The sequence below is a fragment of the Dipodomys spectabilis genome, unplaced genomic scaffold (genome assembly GCF_019054845.1).
Source record: "Dipodomys spectabilis isolate Male_0828 unplaced genomic scaffold, ASM1905484v1 ptg000080l, whole genome shotgun sequence".
In the NCBI taxonomy this organism is placed as follows: domain Eukaryota; kingdom Metazoa; phylum Chordata; class Mammalia; order Rodentia; family Heteromyidae; genus Dipodomys; species Dipodomys spectabilis.
Genome location: NW_024870757.1, coordinates 3682909 through 3707750, shown reverse-complemented (window position 1 = coordinate 3707750; position 24842 = coordinate 3682909). Strand labels below are relative to the sequence as shown.

Sequence of the window (24842 nt, the reverse complement as noted above, 5' to 3'; positions counted from 1 at the left end):
CGAGGATGGGCTGGGCCTCAGGCCCCCCAGTGTGTCCCACCTAATGCACAACTGCCCTGCTGGTGTGTCCCACCTAATGCACAACTGCCCTGCTGGTGTGTCCCACCTAATGCACAACTGCCCTGCTGGTGTGTCCCACCTAATGCATGCCTGCCCTGCTGGTGTGTTTTCATGGCTTGTTTGTGCCAGACACTGCACATGCAGGTCTCCTCTCAACTTTGAACTCTTGTGGGGTTTGAAGAGCTCCCCCCGCCCCCCCCGTGGGAGTCTCTGTACTGTCTAGTGATCCCCTCTGACCTCAGAGGCAGCGCTAGCCCTGGCGGGAACCCAGAGGGCCTGTCATGGGGTAGGGTGGGAAATAGCCGGCTGTTCTAGAATCAGCTCCTGCTCACCAGCATGCGGTGGGGGGCGCGACTGTTTCAGGGGTGGCAGTAAATCACCCCCGCCTAGCCCTGGCCCCACGTCTCGGGTAACTTTGGCTGCGGCTGAGGGAGATGGGGCGTCGGGCCGCGCCGCTGGTTCCCAAGGGGCCGTCAAGGCCTCTACTCCCCGCACTCCGCGTCCCGCCCCGGCCCCCCTCCTCAGCTCCGCAGGATGGGAATTTGGAGACGCTCCCCGCCAGGGCTGCGGGGAGGGCGGGGCCGAACGGCCAGGGGCCATCGCGCAAGTGCGGCTCCGGCCTCCCCGCCACGGCGGGCCTTACCTGGGCGCGGGAGTCCGGGCTGCGGCGCGCCGGGCCCGGCCGGACCGTGCGAGACCCCGCGTCCCAATCATCCCCACCGGCCGCATCCCGGACGCCTCACCCCCACGCCCCGCCCGCTCACGGGTGGGCGGGCTCTTCGTTCCCGTTCCCCGAGATACTTTGCAGACGCTCCCCGGCACTGCTGGTCCCCGGGCTGGACTCCGCGTGTGGGTGGGTGAGCGCGGGGGACCCCGGGTCCTCGGAGCCCAGGGGTGCGGGCAGGGGGGTAGGGGGTCCCATGCCCACCCCTGGCCTGGGCGTACGTCCCTGTTGGGACTTTTCCACGACCGCCCCCTCCCACTCGCGGGACAAAGGGCGGGGGCGCGCATGCGCACGCGCCCAGTCTCCCCCCCTCTTGGGAAGGGGCGCAGCTCGCCCACGCGAGGGCGGTGGAGGGGTGCGGGCCCATCCCCCGGTGGGGGAACTCGGCCCCGGCACGAGGGCTGCTCTTGGCTGGAGGGGGGAGCAGTGATGCGGGTCCTTCCGGTCCAGGCTGGGGTCCGCCCGAGTGACCCCGGGAAGGGCCCCGAAATGTGGGGCTCCCTTCCCCCCGTCCGTCTCCGTCCTTGTCACCAGAAGCGCAGGTCCCCGGCTAGCTTCTCCCTCGGCTGCTGACCTGGGCGTCGGGGCCTGCACCGTGGGGGCCTGAGCGGACCTCGGCGCCGTGGGGCCGCCTCCTCCTCCAGACCCGACCCCTCCTCCCTCGGACCCGGCCCCTCCTCCTCCAGACCCGACCCCTCCTCCCTCGGACCCGGCCCCTCCTCCCTGGGACCCAGCCCGGACCCCTCCTCCAAACTCCCCCGGGTCCTGCCCCCCCCTCGGACCCGACCCGGACCTCTCCTCCCCCGGGCCCGGGCCCCCTTCTCCCCGGACTGACCTCCTTTGTGGCCGCTATTTCCGTCCAGTGCCGCGGGCGCTCCGCTGCTGGTCTACCAACATCGCCATGAACGACCGACACAGCCCGCGGCGGACAAGTGAGACCGCGGCCTGCCCAGGGCCCCGTGACCCTCGGGCCTCGTGACCCTTGGCCCCCATGACCCTCGACCCCGGTGACCCTCGGGCCCCGTGACCCTTGGCCCCCATGACCCTCGACCCCGGTGACCGACGATCCTGTGATCCTCAACCCCTGTGACCCTCTCTCCACAGTGAAGAACGAAGAGGACGGTCTGGAGATCTCCATCCCCTTCGATGAGGCACCGCACCTGGACCCGCAGCTGCTGTACACGCTGAGCCCGGCCGGCGGCACCGCGGAGGGTGAGCGGGAGGGGGGGGCGCTGGGGGCGGCCCCGGGGGCGCTGCCCACGCTGACTCTGAGCCCCTGCCGTCCGCAGGGCCCCCCGAGGCCTCGTCGCCCTCCCCGGTCCTGATGACCGCCATGAGGGCGCAGCTGCACCTGGCCGTTGAGCGGAATTCGTGGCTGCAGAAGCGCATCGAGGACCTGGAGGAGGAGCGGGACTTCCTGCGCTGCCAGCTGGACAAGTTCATCTCCTCTGCCCGGGTGGACGCAGGTGGGGGCGCTGCCGGTGCTCCCTGCCCCGCACCCAGACTGCCTCGCAGTGGGGCTGGCCGGGTCGGGGTGGCGTCTGGCCCACGCGGCCGACCCCACGTCCGGCACACCTGCGGCCTGTGGCCCCCTTCAGATCTCCTCTGCCTATGTCCTAGGGGAGACAGCCTCACCTTGTGGGGAAGACCCCTCACCTCCACCCCAAACTTGTCTTTGCTAGAATACACACAGGAAGCCTCCTTCCCCGCCGTGAAAGACAGAGGTTGAGGGACCTGTGTTCCCACTCACCTAGTGTCTGCACTCCTTACAGCTTTTCTTCCAAAGAAGTCTCCCCGCTGACCTCCCGCCCCCCCATGGGCTTCTTTGAGTGGATATCCCATCATATAACTCCAAACCCTGCCTCAGGGTTCCAGGAAGGGCTACCCTCTTTGCTTGGCTCTAATTTCCAGGCCAGTAAGAGTCCAGCCAGGTGTGGAAACCACACCCCAAGGCCAAGGCTACTTTTGTTTTTTTTCCCTGCCAGTCATGGGGCTTGAACTTTGGGTCTGGGCGCTGTTCCTCAGCTCTTCAGCTCAAGATGAGTGCTCTACCATTTGAGCCACGGCGCCACTTCTGGCTTTTTTTGCTTATGTGGTGCTGAGGAATCGAACCCAGGCCTCATGCATGCTAAGTGAGTGCTCTACCACTGAGCCACCTTCCCAGCCCCCAAGGCCACTTTTGATGGACTGGAAGCAGTGGCTGGCTGGCTTGCTCATCTACCTTGGTTACTCCCATGTGTGTCCCACCCCCCCCCCCCAGGCCTTCCCACCACCTGTATTTTGGGGTACTCAAATCCCCTCCCCCTCCCCCCCCCCCAGGTGTAGCTGCAGCTGGTAACACCTTGAAAGTCTGCAGACAGGCCTGCAGTGTTTTGTGGCTGACATTACTGAAGACCCTTGCCATTAGGAATCTGGACCTGGTCTCTTTTGCCATGCTGTATGGCTGGGCCCTAGGGCTTCGGGACATTTTTGGAGTCTCCATCTCTTTTCCAGTTTACTTTGCAGGACACAACCTAGGTCTCAGCTAGCACCTCACCTCTGTGAGGATCGTTAAGGGTTCCCAAGCCCCAGACTAAGCCTTGTCTCTCTTTTTTTTTGGTTGGTCAAGGGATTTGAACTCTGGGCCTGGACGCTGTTCCTCAGCTCTTCAGCTCAAGATTAGCACTCTACCACATGAACTACAGTGCTACTTCCAGTTTTCATGGACTTTCCTGCCCAGGCTGGCTTTGAACCACAATCCTCAGATCTCAGACTCCTGAGCAGCTAGGATGACAGGCATAAGCCACCAGCACCAGGCTAAGCCCTCTTTTTTTTCTCTGAGGGTCTGACACCTCCCACTTCCCGAGCCAAGGCCCTCTTTGTACCTTGGGATTCAATCCCACTTTTCTGTTGCCCTGGGAATGTGCTCCATATTGGAAGCTAGTGGCAAATCCTTGGTTTTGTCCTAGTCAAGTGTCAGCACCTGGGAAAACACATCTCCTTTCCCTCTCCTTCCCAATCTCCACGTAGGTGGCTGGTATGTGCAACATTTCCGGTCTGTCCCCTGGGGTCCGGCTGGCCTCCGGGTACAACGGGCCACCCTTGTCTTTGGAATCTCTTCCCCAGAGGACCATGGCCGGGTGAAGCCAGGAGCCAGGCGGGTTGATGGGGACAGCCGGGCTGCAGTTGGAGGTGAGGCCTCAGACCCCGAGTCTGCAGCCTCCTCGCTCAGCGGGGCCTCTGAAGAGGGTGGCGGCGGCAGTGGCAGCGAGCGCAAGAGGCAGAAGCAGAAGGGCAGTGCTGGCCGGAGGTGCTTTGGAAAGCCCAAGGTCCGGGAGAGGCAGCGGGGTGAGTGGGGTGCATGCAGTGGGCATGGAGGGGGGATGGTCCCAGGATTTGGGGTGTGACTCTTGGGGAGGCCCTCCTTCCTCTGCATCTGTAAGACCACATCATGGGTTTCCGTGGTACAGTGCTCGCTTTGCACACATGAAGTCCTGGATTTGATTCCTCAGCACCACATAAGCAGAAAAAGCCAGAAGTGGAACTGTGGCTTAAGTGGTAGAGTGCTAGCCTTGAGCAAAAGCAGCTCAGGGACAGCACACAGGCCCTGAGTTCAAGCCCCAGACCTGGCTCCATCTCCAGTGTCAATGGGTGGCCCTGAGCTTAAGTTCCACCTTCATCAGAAGGGTCACCCGTTGCACCTCTCTAACAGGCTGGACCTCAGCTCCGGCACAGCCTACACAGTAGCTTCACATAAAGTGGCCTTGGGGGCTGGGAAGGTGGCTCAGTGGTAGAGTGCTTGCCTTGCGTGTATGAACGTCTGGGTTCGATTCCTCAGCACCACATAAACAGAAAAAGCCGGAAGTGGTGCTGTGGCTCAAGTGGTAGAGCCTTGAGCTGAAGAGCTGAGGGACAGTGCCCAGGCCCAGAGTTCAAGCCCCACGACCAACAGAAAAAATAAATGGCCCTGGTGTGGGTGAAGGGCAGTGAAGGGTCAGCCAAGCCGGTGATTTTCTTGGTGTGTGGCCTGTCTCCTTCACCCGCCCACCTTCTGCGGTTCTCTCGTCTGCTCTTTTGCCTCTGTATGCTTTGTTTTGTTCTCTTACCTCCTCCCCAATCGGGCTCCTCGATCTTTTCTTTCTTGCCTGTGGCTTTTCTTTGTGTCTGTCTTCCGGTAAGCTCTCCGGTCCTCCATTGTCTCCCTCTCCCTCTCTGCCTGCCTGGCTCTGCAGTGAAGGATGCCGACGGGGTCCTCTGCCGTTACAAGAAGATCCTGGGAACCTTCCAGAAGCTGAAGAGCATGTCGCGGGCCTTCGAGCACCACCGCGTGGACCGCAACACGGTGGCCCTGACCACGCCCATCGCCGAGCTGCTCATCGTGGCCCCGGAGAAGCTGGCCGAGGTGGGGGTGTTCGACCCGTCCAAGGAGCGCCTGCTTGAGTACTCGCGCCGCTGCTTCCTGGCGCTGGACGACGAGACACTCAAGAAGGTGCAGGCGCTCAAGAAGAACAAGCTGCTGCTGCCCATCACCTATCGCTTCAAGCGGTGATGGCTGCCCACCCACCCACCCACCCACCCACCCACCCGCGGCCCTGCCCGCCTGCCCCGCGCCGGGGCGGCACCGAGGGTGCAGCCCGGAGCCTGGCACCGCCCTTTCCCAACTCAGGTGTGCAGCCACGGCCTGAGGCCGGGCTGCCGCTCCGTCTCCACCCCACCCCGCGCCGAGGCCGCGGCCGGGAGGCCACAAGCCGCCTGCCCGCCCTCCGCGGGAGACAGAGAATTATTCAGAGAATTTTAATTAAAGATACATAAACATTTGGAATAAACGGCACGCCAGGTCTTTCTGGGAGGGGGCGGCCGGCCGGGGTCAGGGTGGAGGTGGAGCGCCCCACGAATACACGCTCCCCTCTCCTGAAATTGGAGGCGCCGGCCCGCCGGGGCCAGCAGCGCCAGGCAGCGGGGTTGGGCCGGGGTGCCGGTAGGGGTAGGCGGGAAGGCTGCAGGCCTTTTTTTGCCCGTCGTGAGCTCTGGGCTGGGACGCTTCCCTGAGCTGCTCAGAGCTCAAGGCGGACGCTCTACCACTTAGGCCACAGCGCCACTTCCGACTTTCTTTGGGGTACAAAGAAGAGTCTCACGGGCTTTCCTGCCCGGGCTGGCCTCGAACCGGGATCCTTGGATCTCTGTCTCCAGAGCAGCTGGGGTTAGCGGCCGGAGACACCGGCGCTCAAATGCTACAGAGCGGGCGGAAGTGCGTGAGCGCCGTTGCCAAGGCAACGCGACCAGGGCAGCCCCACCTAACCGTCGAGAATTGGGTACCTCCACGGGGGGCGGGTATAGATACCTCACGCATGCGCCCTAGGGCACACCCGCCAATCCCCAGCTACGGGGAGGCGCGCCTTAGATATCTGCGCAGGCGTACAAGGCCGTCTTTCCCCTCCCTCCCCGCCCCATCCCGTTCCGCGGTGCGCAAGCGCACACGGTGGCACTGACTACCGCCGCCGTGGGTGCTCTTCGCGCAGCTGAGTGGTCCTAGCGCGCCGCCCCAGGCCCTCTGCGAGGCTGGCCCTTCTCTGCCTTCTCCACACGGGAGAACCGGGTGCCAGCGCCCCACCTCGCACCCCAGTCTTCCTCCCGTCTCGGATCTCGAAGCCGGAAGGAGCCGAAGCAGTGACGGAAGAAGCCGAGCCTTCTCGAGGCCGGGGCGGAAGGAGCCGACGCTCTCCCGGAAGGGGCGGAGCGAGCAGCGGAACCTCCGGAAAAAGCCGAAGCTTGGGGTCGCGCTTGGTTTCTGGAGGGGCCCGAGGGTTGGCGCCGGGAGCTCCGGGGAGGGCGCGAACTCTCGTTGGGGGGGGGGGCGACTGCCAGGGTAAGGCCGGCTAGGCCTGCGGCCGGGACGGTTTGGGTTGTCGGAGGCCGAGAGTCCCGGGCGCCCGCGGAGACTGCCGATCGCTGACGCGCTGGGCCCCGGGAAGTTGTCGTAACTCGTGGAGCCGGCGAAGGCCTTGCTTCGGAGTCCTCGGTGACATCCGCCGCCGCCCGTAACTCCGCGGCCTGCCGTCGGGGAACGGCTGGCGAGCGTGGGAGCCGGGCTCGGCGTGGACGGGCTGCTCGCGGGGAGGGAGGGCGGGAGGGCGGGCGGAGCCGGGGCGGGGCGGGCCGCGGTGGGTTTGACTAGGCGGGCGCCGGATCGCCGGCGGCGGCCGGAAGTAGCCGAAGCCAGGAGCGGAAGTAGCCGAAGCGGCCGGAGCGGGCGGGCGGCGAGGCGAGGCCGGAGCTGCACGGGGCCCTGAGCGGCCGTCTCAGCATGTCGGACTTTGATGAGTTCGAGCGGCAGCTCAACGAGAACAAACAAGGTGAGGGGCGCCGGGGTCGCGGGGCGGGGACGAGGGCGGCTCGCGTCGCTCCCTGCCCCCCTCCCCGCCATTTTCTCCTCGCGTTCCGCTCCTAAGGACTGCGCCGGGTTCCCTCCCCCACCTCCCCCGGTTCGCGGCTCGCGCCTCGCACACGTGACCGCCGCGTTCTGCCGCGCGCGGCGATCGCAGGGGCGGCGGACACGGCCCGCGGCGCATGCGCGCGGCGCGGGCCCGTGCCCACGTGGCCCGGGTGGAGGCGGTATCTGGGCGCAGGTGCGCCAGGTCTTCGGACGCGCGTTTCGCCCTTTTGTTTCCTTTCTCTTCTCCAACCCCTCCTTTTTTTTTATGGAAAGGAGATGAAGTTAGGGGCCGTAATCCCATCCTTTTCTCCCGCTGCCTTGGCACTTCCGCTTCCGGTCGGGCGCGCTGCCCCGTCTCCACGCCCCCTTTGTTTCCAAAATGGCGGTGGTGAGGACGGGGCCCCCCCCCCCTTTTTCCTTCCTCACGTGGGACGGGGCGTTCATGCGTAGGGGTCCCTTTGTAGCCCTTTTCCTTTCCGGACCTTGCAGGCCCCGCTTGGGCCGGGCGTTTGGGCCCTGGCCTCCGGCCGCGCGGCGCCCGTGGTGAAAGCGGGGGTCCTTTTGTGTTTGCGGGCGCTCGCACGCCCCGCGTGCCCCGGGGTCCTTGGTGAGGGGAAGATCGGTGCCTTCGGCTTGAGGCCACCCCTCAAATCCTGGCCGCCCCGCGCTCAGGGCGCCAAGTAGACGTGAGATCCGAGGCCTTACGTAAGCGGAGCGGAGGGAGTGCCACAGCCGGCATCGAGCGAAGGTGCGCGGCGGGGCCGTGCAGGTGCACCCCGCGCGGCGGCAGAACAAAGCCGGGGCTGCGCCGGAGCCGTTCACCACTCCCGAAGTGTCCGGGCTCTGTGTTGGACCTCGAGTGCATAGATGTAGGCGGAGAGAGGTTTGGGAACTGGATGGGGTCTCCTGACCCTTAAGTTCTTCACTAGAATTTGGAAAACCGAGTAAGGGACTGAGAATTGTTTGAATCTGAAGGAAGGACATGAGAGGACGGGAATGTCTGAAGGGAGAAGTGACTTTAACTGAGCGCCCCTGATGGGCTGACCATTCAGAAGGTGTAAAGGTTTTGAGTTTGAGAACACCTGGATGCAGATACATTGTTGCTTATTAGGTGTTACTTTCATAGTTTAAAAAAAAAAAAAATCTGTGGACTCCGACTATCGCCACTTTGTTACTATTTTTCTGAGATTACTAAGGATGATAGTGTAGCTATAGTTACTTGCTCCAAAAAAGCCGTGAAGATACAGTTGTTTCTAAAATAATCATTGTAACAGCCTTCCAAAGGCAAAATTGTTTTCACTTGACCAGGGAAGAAAGAGGCTCACCAAGTTAAGAAAATCCCAAGTCTCTTAGCCAACTATAGAAGCACCAGATCTCAGATTAAACGGGAAAAAGAGTAAAGTGTATGTATGACATATAGTTGGTTCATGCTAAAGAATAAATGATACTTGTGAAATCTCAAGGAGTGCAAAAGTGGGTCTTTGGCTCACAGACGGGGTGTTGGAATTGGAGAACAGCAGGGAAAGGTAATTTTCAAACAATTCTGCCTAGACCTTGGAACACCTGGGTAGGGTGGTGTGACTGATTTAAAGTGGAGAAGTATTTAAAGGTTAAATTTGTGATTTTATTCCAAACTCTGGCAGAGCTGGCAAGCTATACCTACTACCCAGTAGGTATAGCTACAGCATTAGCTGGTCCTGAAAGATATCCTGCTCTCTGTTTTCCTGAGGTCTGCTGCTGGTGCTGGAATGCCAAACCTGAGACCTGGTACCCAGGAGTTGGTGGGGCTGTTCCCACAAGGTGACCACCACCTAGTTTTTTGGAGTAAATTGAAGTTCCTTGGTGCCCAGCTCTGCCTTCCTGTTACCCTGTCCTTGGGCCAGCCTTCCTATATCTCTTTCGGCTTTAGCCTCTTCAGTGACCTTGGTCTATCTGGAAACTGCCTTGTCTGTGTCCTGGACACCCGGAGAGCTACCTACCAATGCTGCTTCTCTGCAATTTCCCGTTTGCTGGTCTGTTTTTTTTTTTTTTTTTTGGTCCAGTCGTGGGGCCTGAACCCTGGGCCTGGGTGCTGTCCCTCAGCTCTTCAGCTCAAGGCTAGAGCTCTACCACTCGAGCCACAGCACCACTTCTGGCTTTTTTCTTTTTGCTTACGTGGTGCTGAGGAATCAAACCCAGGGCCTCATGCATGCAAGGCAAGTGCTCTACCACTGAGCAACCTTCCCAGCCCCAACGCTGGTCTGTTTTGAGCTGTAGGAGGGACTTGTGACCCACAGGTTGCCCGCCTTGGCTGTGTGGTACCCCAGCTGCTGCTTGAACTTGGGGCTCTGCCTGTACTCTCCTACCCAGTGCTTGCCTGCCCCCAGCTCTCCTTCTGACCACAGACTTTTTATTTTGTTTGGCTCTGAAGGGGAAGTCCCACGGACAGTAGTTGTAGCTAGGGTCTGCCTGACCTGCTGCCTAAGCACTGACATTTGTATTTGTTTTTTTACTATCTACTCTGGGTTAGTAGGGCTTAGGTAGTTGGGATCTCTCTTTGCCTGTTTCCTTGTGTGCATGTGAGCTTTCAGAAATTATCCCAAAGCAGAGTAAGGATTAAGTGCATGGGAAGCTGTTTAGTGGAGATTCTGGTGTTAGGAAACATCTTGATGTTTGTTACAAACATTTTTCTTTTCTGGCTTCTTTCCCATTAATGGTTGTGGTGTTAATAAAAAGTTCTTATTCAATCAGAGAAATAAGTAAGGAAATGGGACTAACTGATATTTTCCTTGCCTTTCCTATGATCCCCAGAGACTATCATTACTCTATTTTCTCTCTGTCTCTCTCTATATATTTTCTGCTAGCCCTGGGACTTCAACTCTGGGCCTGGGCACTGTTCCTGAGCTCTTTGCTCAAGATTAACAACTCTACCATTTGAGACATGGTACCACTTCTGACTTTTTTTGTGATTAGTTGGAGATAAAGAGTCTTAGGGACTTTCTACCTGGGCTGGCTTCGAACCTTGATCTTCATGTCTTAGCCTAGTGGTAGCTAGGATTACAAGTGTGAGCCATCTGTGCCTGGCCATCATCATTACTGTTTAGAGTGGTAACTGTTAAGTCTATTTGGTGCTCAATGGATGGGTAATTGCCTTGGGATTGAAGAAATGAGTGTGATGGTGATCACAGTTTACACTGGCTGGAGAAGAGGTTTTGCTAGCAAGGCTGACCTCCAGCTCAAAGGAGGCCGAGGGAGCAGGGTGGACAGGACAAGGTCCCTGCACAAGACTGAGGACTGGGATCCCTCCCGTCTCGGCGAGGCCTCTTTAGGGGAGGCTTGCTCTCTTGCATTATTTACCATCCAGGAAGGATAGGATTGAGTTTCCCTGCTTCTTGGGGTCACCAGATCTTGCCTGGGCCTGAAGACGGGGCTGTGGGTTTAGACTGGTTGCAGAGATCTTTCCTGAGGGGTTACTGGGTCCCTTCAGGAAAACGTTATTAGGTCTCTAGATTCCCCAGCTTCTATCCCTGCCCCTCTCAGGGACGACCCTGGGGTCAGGCCCCTCAACCCTCGAGGGGGACCAGGAGCCAGCTTCCTCTGTCTTCTCTGGCTCCTCAGCTCCTCTTGAGCATCCTCAGGTATCTCCTACCCCTGGGGCATTGCCAGGCCCTTTCCCCTTGGTTCCCTCAGAGTCCCTGTGGACTTTGGACTCTGGGGTGGGCCTAGGAGGTCTGTCTGCTCCCTCCGAATCCTTGCTTAAGGGGGTGGCCTCCCTGGGGTTCGGGGCATAGCCACCCGCACGCAGGGTGGGCTGGGCCTTCATCTTCCCTCCACTTATCCTAGTGTTTTTTTCTCACCCTTGCCCAGAGCGGGACAAGGAGAACCGGCACCGGAAACGCAGTCACAGCCGCTCTCGGAGCCGGGACCGCAAGCGCCGGAGCCGGAGCCGGGACCGGCGCAACCGGGACCAGCGCAGTGCCTCCCGGGACAGGCGGCGCAGAAGGTAGCCATGGGCACCCTGGCTGGGCCGCTCCGGGAGGTGGGCACTGGCAGCCAGCTGGGCTGCAGAGTCCAGACCCTGTGTGGCCCTTTCTCTGTGTACCTGGGGGCTGGTATCTGTGTACCTACCTCTTGGTCTGTCTTGAACTTATTTTTTCTCCCTTCTTCCTGAGATTTCTTTCAGTTTTCTTTGATAGTGGTGGTAGTTCGTTCTTTTATTTGGAGAGAGGGGAATGCATTATAATACTTTCTCCCAAAGGCTGTTCTCTCCTGGCCCAAGCTCCTGATTCTTTTTTCATGCTTCTCTGCCACTCTGGTTTATTTCTTTCTGGCCGCCGAGGAAAAAGGGGTTCATAGTGTATGTGGGGGCATCAGTATCCATAGCCTAGATGTAATTTTCAGTTCAGGGACTTTCCTCTGTTCTCTGCTGCCTTGGATGGGAAGGGTAGGATTCATAGAGGGGCTATAGTTCCTGTCGAGTGGCCTGTCCCCTCCCCTTCCTGTCCTTACTTCCTTCCTGTTGATGGGACTGTTGGGGGGGGGCAGGATCGAGGGGGCTTGCGCTGCTTGTTCACCTCGGTCCTGCCCCAGTCCTGGGGTTTAGAGCCCTTTTGGGGGGAGATGTGGTGTGTGGGGAAGAGGGTCCCCAGTCACCCCTTCCCATACCTTTCCCTCCCACCCCCCAGCAAACCTTTGACCAGAGGCGCTAAAGAGGAGCACGGTGGATTGATGTGAGCTTCTCTTCCTGCCCTTTCTGCCCTGATGTCCACTCCCTTCACCTTCCTCATGTCCTGTGTGCCCTTCCTGGCCTGCGTCCACTCTGGCCTGAACACTGGGAAAGTGTCTTCTTGCTTTTGAAAGCAGTGCCCCAAACTCAGGCCTGGGCATGGTTCTGACTGTGTCCTCTCCCCCCAGTGGGTGGAGCTTGTGTGTGTGGGAGGAGTCCCAGGGAGGGGGGCTGGGAGGGCCCGCGGTTCTGCCTGTCAGCCTTGCCCCACTCTTCATCCCTCGCCCCCCAGTCGTTCCCCCCGCCATGAGAAGAAGAAGAAGGTCCGTAAATACTGGGACGTGCCTCCTCCTGGCTTTGAGCACATCACCCCAATGCAGTACAAGGCCATGCAAGGTAGGCCCCAGGAGGCTCCCGGGGCGGGGGAAGGGCCCCGTGCTCTTGCAGTTAGCTGTTCCGGGTTGTGCTGAGGAAGCAGGGAGAGGGCTGGACCTCTGGCTTCTGCGTCCCTGCTAGAGGTGGAGGTGAGTTGGGGAAAGGAGGAGACCCCTTTAGGAAACCAGGTGGTCCTGGAAGCAGCAGTTCCCACGGGTGATTGTGAGCTCTGGGGGCGGTGGAGTGTCTGTGCTGGGTGGTCTGGTGCTCCTCTTGAGGGCTGCCCTAATGTGTTTTTCTGCCTTTTTTTTTTTATCCCATTTGAAGCTGCGGGTCAGATTCCAGCCACAGCCCTTCTCCCCACCATGACCCCTGATGGCCTGGCTGTGACCCCGACACCGGTTCCCGTGGTTGGGAGCCAGATGACCAGACAAGCCCGGCGCCTCTATGTGGGCAACATCCCCTTTGGCATCACTGAGGTACTGCCCTTCCCCTCCCCCTTCCCGCTCCCCCATTTCCCCTCCCTGCTCCTCCCCTTCCCTCCATTCCCTTTCCCCAAACCTGCACGGGTCAGACTCTGTTCCTGCAAGACCCCCCGGCCCCCTCCCAGACGGACCGATGGAGTTGAGCCAGCCAGGGGCCGGGCTGGGGGTGGCCCCTCCCTCCCTCCTCTTCCCCTCTACCGTCTCCCTTCCCTCAACCTCCTCCAGCAACCCAGGGTTCAAGCACACACATGCTGCACCTACATGTCATACCTACGTGTTGGAGAGAGACAGAGAGGGAGACTCGGACACACACACAGACGCACGTCCCCCTTTCCTCCCCGCAGTTTTTCTGACACACTCTCCTTTTCTGCCGTCTGTCCCCATCCTTTTCCCCACATCCTTCCCATGGTTGCTGTTCTTTTGTTTTTGATTGCCCTGACCTTCCCCCCTACCCACCACTCCTCTCCCCCCTTCCCTCTCCCCCACCCCTTCCCGTGGCACCCCTGAGAATCCCGAGATCAAAGAGTTGTTTCCATTTCTCTTTAAAGTGAAATATTGTGGGGCTGAGATCCCTCGTAGCAACAAAGTTTGCTACCATCGTCGAAGGCAAGTAAGGTCCATTCTGACTTTCTCAACCTGCACTTTGCTACATTTGATAAACCAGCCCCCGGACTCCAGGGCCAGAACCCTCCACATCACTCTTTTCTCCTCCCCTCCCACCCTGTCCCTTCCCCCCTACTCCTTCCTGCCTCCCCTGCACTTGGCCACCTCCTCCTTTCTCCGTCTGTCCTGGTCATTTGTTTCTCTGCTCATCTATCCTGTTCACTGCATTTCTTTTACCTCCCTATTATGTTGTTGGTTCTGCTGTTCTTTTTGTCATCTTGTCTTACTTTTTGTGTATTTCTTCTTTTCCCTATTGTTTTTTCTTCATCATTTTGCATAATAATCTTTGTCCTTTCTTCTGATTGTTGGGGCCTCTGGCTCTCCACCGACACCTCCCCATCCTGTCTGCCCATTCCATCTCTCATCCTTCGCTGTGTTTTGCTACTGCTTCTCCTGTTTTCTGATTTTCCTCTGCTTTTGTTCCTACTATTGACCTCTACACCCCTGACCCATATTCCACTGTCCCCTCCCACCCTCCCTTTGTCCCTCTCCCCTTGCCCCCAATCCCCTCTGTGTCTCCCTCTCTCACCCTTCCCCTCCTCTCTCCACCTCCCTCCCCGTCCCCTCCCTGTCTCCTATTCCCTCTGCAGGAGGCCATGATGGATTTCTTCAACGCCCAGATGCGCCTGGGGGGGCTGACCCAGGCCCCTGGCAACCCGGTCTTGGCCGTGCAGATTAATCAAGACAAGAATTTTGCATTTTTGGAGGTGAGCTGGCAAGTGATGAGAGTCAGAATAGAGTTTGATATGGAAATCTGTCTACCCCTCAGCTCCTCCCTCTGCCTGCAAGGGATTAGCTTTGCAAACTCCTCTCCCACGTCTGCCTTCCCTGGGCATCCATGTCACCTGTGGGGCCTCTGAACATCTTTTGGGTCTTTCCACACCATTCCAGGCCCATTTATTTTGCTTTGGCCACACTGATCTTCCCAGAACAAATGCACTCTTGCTTCCTTTGGTGCCCAGATTCAAGTAGTTCATGCCAGCTAATGTTTTGAAGTCACCTTCCCTGTCAGTCTCTGTCTAGTGAAGGACATTGTTTTTAGGTTTCCAACTTTGCTTGGGCTGGTACTTGCATAAAAGGGGAAAGAAGTGTTGGAGTGATGCTGGTTGCTTCATGCTTGTTGAGGACGCTTACTTGCTATGAACTGTTCTGGCGTCAGCATCACCTTACCAGTTGACTCTGACTTCCCATGCCAGCCTCTGTCATCGCTTTGTCCCTGTTCAACATTGTGACAGTCTGTACTTCTCTTTCTCTCTGTCCAGTTCCGCTCAGTGGATGAGACTACCCAGGCCATGGCCTTTGATGGCATCATCTTCCAGGGCCAGTCCCTGAAGATCCGGAGGCCTCACGACTACCAGCCATTGCCTGGCATGTCGGAGAACCCCTCTGTCTATGTGCCTGGTGAGTGGTCCCACCCAGTTTGCCATGTTCACCCTTCTGCTCCTGAGCGTGGCCTGCACTAGTTGGCAAGCGGCAGGTGTACTTCAGAACTACAGATGTTTGTTCCAGTGTGTCAGGGGTGGTCCCTGGGACCCACCTGGGGTGAGCTGTGATCTGCTTGAGGCGGCTCAGCTTGTAAGTGATAGAGCCAGTACCAGTGACAGTCCTGGTGGGGGGCATGTCACTGTGATGTGTGCCTGTCTGCAATGCAGTACAACTTGGCAGACCTCTGCACAGCTACTGGCATGAGGTCTGGAGCCCTAGGGGCTCACTCATGGCCTGTCTCCCAGTGTGTGTTGTGAACCCTGAGTTCCTAGGCTGAAAACCAGCTGGGCTTAGTATTACTTTCTCTAGGTAGGTACCAGCAGACTAGTGTTGTGATAACAGCCACAGTTGTTAACTGAGTACTTGGGTACCTCTCATCATGGAGGGTGACTGAAATGAGGGATTGAGGTAGTGTCAGTCATGCAGCAGTGTAGTTCACTACCTTGCAGACTGTAGTTGCTAACAGCCCTGCAGTGGATGGGTGTCGCTGGGGACCTGGGCTTGAAAAGTGGGAGGTGCGCTGGTACTGGAGCTCAGCTGTGGGGAGGCCGGAGTCTCAGGCTGCTGGGCCTTGTACAGTGTGAGGTGCTACCAGTTCGGGCTCAGCACAGGACCCCTGTGGAAACCAAGAGGACCCTTCATTGTGGAGGGGGGCCATATGAATGCCGAGGAGGCAATCTGTCCACACAGGTTGGACTGCGAGCCCTGGAGAATGGAGCACAGTTGCCTTTTCAGTTCTGTAGAAACATGTTCTTAAGTGTGGTGCCTGACACTGCGTAAGGATGGGGCTGTGTGTGTGTGTGTGTGTGTGTGTGTGTGTGTGTGTGTGTGTGTGTGTGTGTGTGTGTGTTTTGCTTCTGGTAAATCCACTTTGGATTATGTAAATTGCCTACCACTGCTGGTGATTACTTATGTGCCAGTTAGGTTTCTGTTCTGGGTACACTGTCTGGGTCCTCTTTTTTTTGGGGGAGGGGGGTCCGGTCATGGGGCCTGAACTCTGGCCCTGGGCGCTGTCCCTCAGCTCTTCAGCTCAAGGCTAGCGCTCTACACTTGAGCCACAGTGCCACTAACGGCTTTTTTCTTTTTGCTTATGTGGTGCTGAGGAATCAAACCCAGGGCCTCAGGCATGCAAGACAAGCACTCTACCACTGAGCCACCTTTCCAGCCCTGTCTGGGTCTTACAGTACAAGGTCACCAGCTGTGTGTGTGTGTGTGTGTGTGTGTGTGTGTGTGTGTACATGTGTGTACATGTGTATTGGGATTGAAGTAGCCTCACAATTGCCTCCAGCCTGTATTGGTACCCAGTAAGGCCTATTATCTGTGACCTTGTTCAAGGTCATGAGATCAGCCATTTGGTACTACTTCCTGTGTTTTACCTTTCTGTTAAAGACAGATGTCAAAATTAAGCAAATTACTTTTGAAATGTTGATTTCTTTTTTGGCGTAGTCTGTGTAATCCAGGATGGCCTAGAACTCTCAGTCCTCCTACCTTAGGCCTTTAGTGCTGGGATTACAGCTGAATGCCACTGCACCTGGTTTGGCTGTGTGGTTTTGTGATGCTTTTCCCGTAGGTAGTTATTTTGGTTAAGTGGTGGGAAGCTCAGTAATTAATCTGGTTTGGGGATGTATCTATCTGGAGAGGCTTGTGTGTAAGCTCTGCCTGTGATTGGGCAGGGCAGGCACAGTATCATGCTGGGGCAGGTGGCAGGCAGGGTGATTATGACTGCAAGCTAAGTGTTCTCCAGCTCAGCTTTTGCTAGCATATGGTAGGCAGGCAGGCAGGCAGGCAGGCAGGCAAGCAAGCAAGAAAGAATGCAGACAGACAGACAGATTTTTTTTTTTGTCAGTTGTGGGTCTTGAATTTAGAGCCTGGGTACTTTGTGCTCAAGACTAATGCTCTACCATTTGATAGCACCACTTTGGCTTTTGAGTGGTTAATTGGAGATGAGTCTCATGGGGCCGGGCGCCGGTAGCTCACACCTATAATCCTAGCTACTCAGGAGGCTGAGATCTGAGGATCATGGTTCAAAGCCAGCCAGGTCAGGAAAGTCCATGATACGCTTATCTCCAATAAAGCACTAGAAAACCGGAAGTGGCGCTGTAGCTCAAGTGGTAGAGCGCTCCCCTTGAGCTGAAGAGCTGAGGGATAGCGTCCAAGCCCTGAGTTCAAGCCCCATGGCCGACAAAAAAAAAAAAGTCTCATGGAGTCTTTTCTGCCTGGGCTGGCTTTGAACCATGGTCTTCAAATCTCAGCCTCTCAAGTAGGATTACAGGTGTGAGCTACCAGTTCCTGGCCAGCTGGTGTTTGTTTGTTCTCCTTCCTCCAAAGAGAACGATTTTACTGCAAAGAGAGACAACAGGAGAAATAGTCATTGGATTAAAAAGTAAGCAGACCTTGATTTAAAAAATACTGTAGAAACTGAAAGATGCTGTCTTTACCTTACTATAAGGGCATTGGACATGAATCTAAGTTTGTCCCTCTGAGTGGTGGAGCTCAGGAGCATTCCCGCTCAAAAGCAGTGTCCAGAGAAGGTGATTGGAGCTGTTGGCACCATTGATGTAGTGCCCTGGTGTGCTGGTGTTGAGCTTGCCCTTGTCAGTGGCACAGGTTGTGCTTGTATATGTGCCTTGTCTCATGGCTGCTGTGGATGAATCCTGAGGTATAGGGCATTCCCTTCAGCACAACCTTGGTGTGAACTGTGGGAGTCTCATTTGTGCCTTCTGTCCAGTGCTGCTTCCTTGGAATTTCGTACAGTGGTTGACAGCCTGGGTTTGGGGCCCAGCTGCCAGAGAGCACAGCAGATGCCTGAGCTTGCTGGGCTGCCTGTGGAGGCATAGTTGGGTTTGCTGAGCAGCATGTGGAGAAGCATAGTTGGGTTTGCTGAGCTGCATGTGGAGAAGGTGGTTGGGTTGGGTTCTGGAAGCTGCCTTGCTGCTTTTTGTGGCATTTCAATTTAGTCCTTGTGTTCTGTAAGCGAGGGCTTTGCACACTTTGAGCTGCTGGTCTGACCCGTGCCCAGCCTGGTGGCAGCACTGGGTATGTGTCCCTGAACCTAGCATGCATCTTACCTGCCTATCTTGGTGGCACCCAGGCCGAGTTCCCTGTGGGCACTGAACCCCCTTGCTGGGTTCTAGCTCTGGGTTGGACCTGGCTGGGTTGCTGCTGGAGGTGCATGTGGTACAGTGGCTTAGTTCTGGGCTTCCCCTCACTCCCTGTCTTAGTATGCTCCAGGGTGTGTATGAGGTGGTGTGGGCCAATTGTACTTGGTGTGGGGTGGCTGAGGAAGGCTAGGCCATGTAGCTAGGCTTTGAACTTGGGAGTCAATGCTGGATGGGTGCTGGGCTTTAATGGCTAGTTCCAAGAATGAAGTGCTAAGATTTGTGAAGCCTTGCGAATGCTAGGGTAGACCATCTGGTAGCTGCTTGTTCAGTGTAGAGGCAGCACTGGGGCTATGTGACCCTGCTATGGATCCCCAACACTGCATCCTAGAATCAGCCAGCAGCTACCACCAAGATGGTGGCCACTGACACTGAGGTATATTGTGAAATTCCTGGCAACCCCTCAGCTCCTTGTGTGCTGTGTCATGCCATGACACTCAGACCCTGAGGAGAAGGGATATGCCTGGCCAGTTGTCAGTGAGAGGTGTGGGTGGAGTCTTTGTGGGGACTGTTTTGGTCAGTATGTCTAGAGCCAAGGTGATCTGCTAGGGCCACACAGTGGCAGGCAGCAGTGCAGTATGTGATGTGTCTCTAGGTGCCCTCGGTGCATATCTGGGTTTGGGGTAGAGTACGCTGCTCTTTGGGTCCTCAGATAGCACTGGCCTGGGACATGGCTCTGAGGAGCTTTGGTCCTGCCTCCTATGGCAAGGGATGCATGAAAGATGTAGCTTCTCCTGCCTTTACCTGACAAGCAAACGAGTTCTAGTCAGAGCTGGAGAGTGGCCCCCCTGGTTTTGGAGATGACACTGTATGCAAATCGAATTCTTTCTACTTGGTTTCTTCAGGAGTTGTGTCTACTGTGGTCCCTGACTCTGCGCACAAGCTGTTCATCGGGGGCTTGCCCAATTATCTGAATGATGACCAGGTAACCCCCGTCCCTCCTAGCCTCTCCTGTTTCTGTGTGACATAGCCCTGATGGGTTCTTGGCCTGCTGTAGGTAAAAGAGCTGCTGACATCGTTTGGGCCTCTCAAGGCCTTCAATCTGGTCAAGGACAGCGCCACAGGGCTCTCCAAGGGCTACGCCTTTTGTGAGTACGTGGACATCAACGTCACGGATCAGGTGAGCCCTGCATGCCTGTTTGCTACATCTGTTCTCATCAACCCCACTCTAAGCTGAGGGCTTCCTCCCTCTGGGTTTGGGGTGGGATTGGGTGAAGTGGCCAGTTAGAAGAAAGGCCCAGTGGTGGAGCTCACCCCATTTTTCTTGGTTTTGGCTCTTTCCAAACTCAACCTCTTCTGGCTTCCCCTCTTTGCCCACTATTGCCCCAGTTTAGGGGTGAGTGCCAGGATTCTGGGTCCTGACCTATTCTTCTACTCCCTTCCCTCCCCTCATCCTCTGACCATAGGCCATTGCGGGGCTAAACGGGATGCAGCTGGGTGACAAGAAACTGCTTGTCCAGAGGGCAAGTGTGGGCGCCAAGAATGCTACGCTGGTGAGCCCCCCGGCACGTCATCTTCCATTGGCTAGAGGGACCCTGGGGCTGGGAGGGGCTGGTGGGGGCAGTTTCTCCCGCTCCGCTCCAGCCTTTGTGAGGGAATGAGTTTGGGGAGTACTGGACCAGTGATGGGGAAATGGGTACATGGCGTTTAGTGCAGGAAGTCTTCCCTGGCGGGTGTGAGGGGTGCAGGCTTGAGCGGAGGGAGACTGCTAGGAGCCGCCCTGTGACCTGCCCTCTCTGCTGGCCCACAGAGCACCATCAATCAGACCCCTGTGACCCTGCAAGTGCCGGGCCTCATGAGCTCCCAGGTACAGATGGGGGGCCACCCGACGGAGGTGCTGTGCCTCATGAACATGGTGCTGCCTGAGGAGCTGCTGGATGATGAGGAGTACGAGGAGATCGTGGAGGATGTGCGAGATGAATGCAGCAAGTACGGGCTTGTCAAGTCCATCGAGATCCCCCGGCCCGTGGATGGCGTCGAGGTGCCTGGCTGTGGAAAGGTCAGTGTGCCCTGGCTTGGTGTGCACCCTCTTCTCGGGCTCTGGGGCTTCTGGGGGTCTAGGGCCCCCAAGTGAAAGCTTGGGTTCTGTATTGAAGTGATTATGGTTCAAAACTTGGCTTTGCCTCTCCCTTGTGACTGCAAGGGCACGTGTGAAGAGAAATGCCCAATGTCCTGCTGCCGCTGGTGTGTCTCCAGTGTGCCAGGCCCTCTGCCTGCCTGCCTCCTCCCTAACCCTAACCTAGGGGGCAGGCCACTGCCGAAGTTCCTGCATTGTCTCCTCGCAGCTCACCATGCTGTGTCCCCTCTTTGCTGTACTTGGCTAAGCAGGCCTCTCACAGCTCCTCAGAAGGTGGTGAATAGTATGACTGGCATGTTAGAGTTATAATTCTTTCTTTTTTCTTTTTGGTTGGTCATGGGGCTTGAACTCAGGGCCTTGGCTGTTGCTCAAGGCTAACCTCTACCACTTCAGGTTTTCAGGTGGCTAATTGGAGATAGGAGTCTCATGGACATGAAGGTTGGCTTCAAACTGAAGCCAGGTTTCAACCTTCTGAGTAGTTAGGATTACTGGCGTGAGCCGCCAGTGCTGGCTATAGTCACAATTTAACAGGCATATTTATAGTGTTATGTGCGTTCTCTCTCTCTCTCTCTCTCTCTCTCTCTCTCTCTCTCCTCTCTCCTCTCTCCTCTCTCCTCTCTCCTCTCTCCTCTCTCCTCTCTCCTCTCTCGTATTGGGGCTTGAACTCAAGGCCTGGGCACTGTCTTAAGAGCTTCATGGACTTTCCTGCCCAGTCTGGCTTCAACTGATATTCTCAGATGTCAGCCTCCTAAGTATCAAGGATTACAGGTGTGCCATTGGCACTTGGTTTATCTGGATTTGTCAACTATTAACATTTGTTCTGAGGCTTTTGCTATGTTACCTGCATTCCCAGCCTCTGTCTGCTAGATGCCAGCAGTGCTGTAACTCCCTTTATGACAGCCCACAGCATGGGAGATACTTTTCAATATTTCCTGGGAACACATTTGCCTCTAATTGAGGACCACTACTCTAACCAGGTGGTCTTTGCAAAAATACTCCATTTGGGAGGTGGGTGTGGTGGGTCCAGAGCTTAATTCCCATCTTCCAGAGTGGCCATTCTACTCTGGAAGATGGGCAAATGGTTTGGAGTTCAAGATTGATGACTCAGCCAGAGACTCAGACAAACTAGAAGCAAAAAGTCTGAGAGCATGGGTCAAATGGTACAAGATGATGGCTTTGAGTACCAGGGAGAAAATCTCCAGTACCGGGGAGGTTCTTCCCCCCCCAAACCACAATATCATTTGTTGAGAGTATCTTAAATTCTTTTTTTTTTATTAAAAAAAATTTTTTTTTTGGTCAGTCGTGGGGCTTGAACTCTGGGCCTGGGCACCGTCCCTCAGCTGTTCAGCTCAAGGCTAACACTCTACTACTTGAGCTACAGCGCCACTTTTGAGCTACAGCGCCAGTTTTCTGAGTGTTAATTGGAGATAAGAATTTCACGGACTTTGCTGCCCCTCCCTGCCCCTACCCAGGATGGCTTTGAACCATGATCCTCAGAACTTAGCTTCCAGAGTACCTAGGATTACAGGTGTGAGCCACCAGCGCCTGGCTGAGTATCTTAAATTCTTATCTGCCTAATCTGTATTCAAGTATTCCTTTCTCAATAAAGTCTTTAAGAATTTGCTTCAGTAAACATCCAAATAAGACTTCTCCCCTTGAATCTGATTACCAAAGTTTTTTTGTTTTTTTCTTTTTGTGTTACAGAAGTGTAAGTCAGGACCACTTGAACTCGCTGGGTTTACTTTTTACTTGTTCCCATCTGGCAACTGTACCAACTTGAGCATTGCTTCCCCCCCCCCCCCCCCCCCCCCCCCACTGGTTAATTGGGGATGGACTCTCCTGAACTTTTTTTTTTTTAATTTTTTTGTGAACATACTGTACAGAGGGGTTACAATTACATGGGCAGGATAATGCGTACATTTCTTATCAAGCATTGCAGCCTCCTCCTTTGTTTACCCTTCATATCCCTTCCCAGCCTCCCCCCCTCTCCTGAACTTTTTTGTTGTTGGTCATGGGGCCTTAACTCTGGGCCAGAGTGCTTGTCCCTCAGCTCTTCAGCTCAAGGTGAGCGAACACTCTACCACTTGAGCCATAGCTCCATTTCCGGTTTTCTGGTGGTTTATTGGAGATAAGAGTCTCACCAACTTTCCTGCCCCCGGCTGGCTTTGAACTGTGATCCTGAGATCTCAGCCTCCTGAGTAGCTAGGATTACAGGCGTGAGCCACCGGTGCCTGGCTCTCCTGGACTTTTTGAGTTTAGCTTTGAGCCATGATCCTCTGGATCTCAACCTCTATGTATGTAGATTACAGACATGAACCATTGCTACCCAACCAGTCCCTCCCCCCTTTCAATTCTTCTTATTTAAAGAGTGATTCATTTTGCACTGGTACTGGGACCTAAACTCTGGGATCTTGGGCTCTTGCTTAGCTTTCTTGTTCATAGCTAATACCCTCCCACAGCCTGGCATTTTCTGTTTAATTAGAGATGTGAGTCTGGAGTATTTTCTGTCTGAGCTGGCTTTAAACTTCAATCCTGCCTGATGCCAGTGGCTCACGCCTAAAATCCTAGCTACTCAGGAGGCTGAGATCTGAGGATCACAATTTGAAGCCAGCTGGGGCAGGAAAGTCCCCATGAGACTTATCTCCAATTAACCACCCAAAAAAGCCAGAAGTGGCACTGCAGCTCAAGTGGTAGAGTACCAACCTTGAATACAAAGAGGCTCAGGAACAGCGTCCAGGCCCTGAGTCCAAGCCTCACAACCGATCTAAATAAGGGGCTGGGAATGTGACTTGGTGGTAGTGCTTGCCTAGCATGCATGAAGCCCTGGGTTCGATTCCTCAGTACCATATACATAGAAAAAGCCGGAAGTGGTGCTGTGGCTCAAGTGGTAGAGCCCTAGCCTTAAGCAAAAAAGGTCAGGGACAGTGCCTAGACCCTGAGTTTAAGCCCCAGAACTGGCCCAAAACAAAAAAGGTTGACCTAGAGGAAGGTCCAAGTTTTTTGGTTTTTGTTCATTTGATGTTAGGCATTGACCCTTAGATTTTTAGCATAAAACTAGTGCTCTACCACTTGAGCCAGTTCTACTTCTGGCTTTTTGGTAGTTTAATTGGAGAGAAAGTGTCATGGACTTTCCTGTCCAGGCTAGCTTCAACCTTTAATCATCAGATCTCAGTCTCCTGAGTAGCTAGGATTACAGCGGTGGGCCACTGACACCCGGCAGTTCAGTGTGGGGTTGAATTGTAAATTCTGAGCTTCCTTTCATCTGTTGGGGAGAACATGACCCTAGGAGTCCTCTGCACAGTGGACTTGTTCCCCACGAGTCTCCTCTCTGCCCCTGAGCCTGCCTTTGGCCTGCCACTTTCTCTGTGTTGCTCAGGGGCTCTCTGGCATGCTTGTATTCTCTCTCAGTGATGTCTGTGCTCTTTTGGTTTTGGAGGATGTTTGGGTGAACATCTTCAAACTGCTCAGAGGGTCCATTTCTGCAGCCTGTGGTGAGGCCTTTTCTCCCTCCATTCCTATACCCATTCTGGTCTGGGATGGATCTGGCAGATGGCAGGGGGGTGAGCCTTGTTTACAGACCTGCCTCTTGTTCCCACAGATCTTTGTGGAGTTCACCTCTGTGTTTGACTGCCAGAAAGCCATGCAGGGCCTGACAGGCCGCAAGTTCGCCAACAGAGTGGTTGTCACCAAATACTGTGACCCCGACTCTTACCACCGCCGGGACTTCTGGTAGAGGCGGCCGGGGGAGGGTGGGGACAGGGCTGGCTGGGGACATCCCTGGCCTGTCCTTCCCTTTTCCCCTCTGAAGACGATGGGCAGAGGAGTGACAGCCGAATGACAGCCGGCAGCAACTGGAATGGCAGCAATTAAGGGGGGTGGGGGGTGGGGGTCAGGGCAGGGAGGGGGCTGGGAAAGTGCACACGGCCCACACAGACACATGCACCCACACAGACACAGAGGGAAGGGGTGGGATGGGGTGCACAGGAGGGCCAGTAGGATCCCCTCCCCCCCCAGCAGCCCCTCCCCAAACAGTCCCTCCTCCCTTTATACCCTTTTTTCCCTCTTCCCTGTGATAGGAAAATAGCGTGTTTATATTTTATGGCCAAACTATTTTGAATTTTGTTGTCTGGCCCTCCGTGCCCCCCTCTCCTTTGCCGGACCACAGCTCCTGCCCTCTGGCTTCTGGTCCTCCCCAGGCTCTGCCCTGGTTTCTTAAGTAGTTGGTTCTTAGTCTCCTGCCCCGCTCCAGCCCCAGCCCCGCGGCCCTGCCCCCTTCTCTCTGTGGCAGTTTCATATTTGCTAAGACGAATTTGCTCATTAAACATTTTGTTGTATTTTACGGAGCCTGTGTGTCCGCTGTCTGGCCCGCCGGGGGTGGCTGTGTGTGGGCTCTCAACACGCGGCGCAGGTGTGCAGTGTGCTCGGGCGCGCGGTGGGGGGGGGCGCCCGCCATGGGGGCGGAGGCGATGCAGGCACCTGGCCTGGCCGCAGGCGCGAGCCCAAAAGGAGTCCGCCTGCTGCGGAAGTGACGTCATGGCACCCTTCCACTAAGTGCCGGCGCGCCGGAAGTGATGTCTGCCGGCAGCTTCGCTGGCGGAGCCCCGGCGCAGTGCGCTGGGCGGGGCGCGAGACCACTTCCGGTTCCGGTCCGTCTCCTTCGGTTGCTTCCCGTCCGCTCGGCGGCTCCCCTCCCCCGCC

The 24842-nt window shown here is 56.3% G+C and overlaps 2 protein-coding genes across 4 annotated transcripts; both read left to right on the top strand.

Moving 5' to 3' along the window:
• The first annotated feature begins 689 nt into the window (after positions 1 to 689).
• On the top strand, positions 690 to 5339 carry Ccdc106 (coiled-coil domain containing 106). 2 transcript variants are annotated; one of them, XM_042683248.1, is made up of 6 exons: positions 690 to 913; positions 1648 to 1716; positions 1889 to 1996; positions 2074 to 2250; positions 3890 to 4111; positions 4996 to 5339. In XM_042683248.1, exons 2-6 carry the CDS (start codon positions 1686 to 1688, stop codon positions 5310 to 5312), a joined length of 855 nt encoding a protein of 284 aa, XP_042539182.1. In that variant the 5' UTR covers positions 690 to 913; positions 1648 to 1685; the 3' UTR covers positions 5313 to 5339. The 2 variants fall into 2 exon arrangements, with proteins under 2 accessions (XP_042539182.1, XP_042539181.1); XM_042683247.1 differs by having other exon boundaries at positions 874 to 917.
• Positions 5340 to 6911: 1572 nt separating this feature from the next.
• On the top strand, positions 6912 to 24483 carry U2af2 (U2 small nuclear RNA auxiliary factor 2). Of its 2 annotated transcripts, none has more exons than XM_042683155.1 (12): positions 6912 to 7116; positions 11043 to 11178; positions 11861 to 11905; positions 12194 to 12297; positions 12604 to 12755; positions 14015 to 14131; positions 14687 to 14825; positions 18913 to 18992; positions 19065 to 19187; positions 19474 to 19560; positions 19818 to 20066; positions 23743 to 24483. In XM_042683155.1, exons 1-12 carry the CDS (start codon positions 7068 to 7070, stop codon positions 23875 to 23877), a joined length of 1416 nt encoding a protein of 471 aa, XP_042539089.1. In that variant the 5' UTR covers positions 6912 to 7067; the 3' UTR covers positions 23878 to 24483. The 2 variants fall into 2 exon arrangements, with proteins under 2 accessions (XP_042539089.1, XP_042539088.1); XM_042683154.1 differs by having other exon boundaries at positions 19474 to 19572.
• Positions 24484 to 24842: the final 359 nt, after the last annotated feature.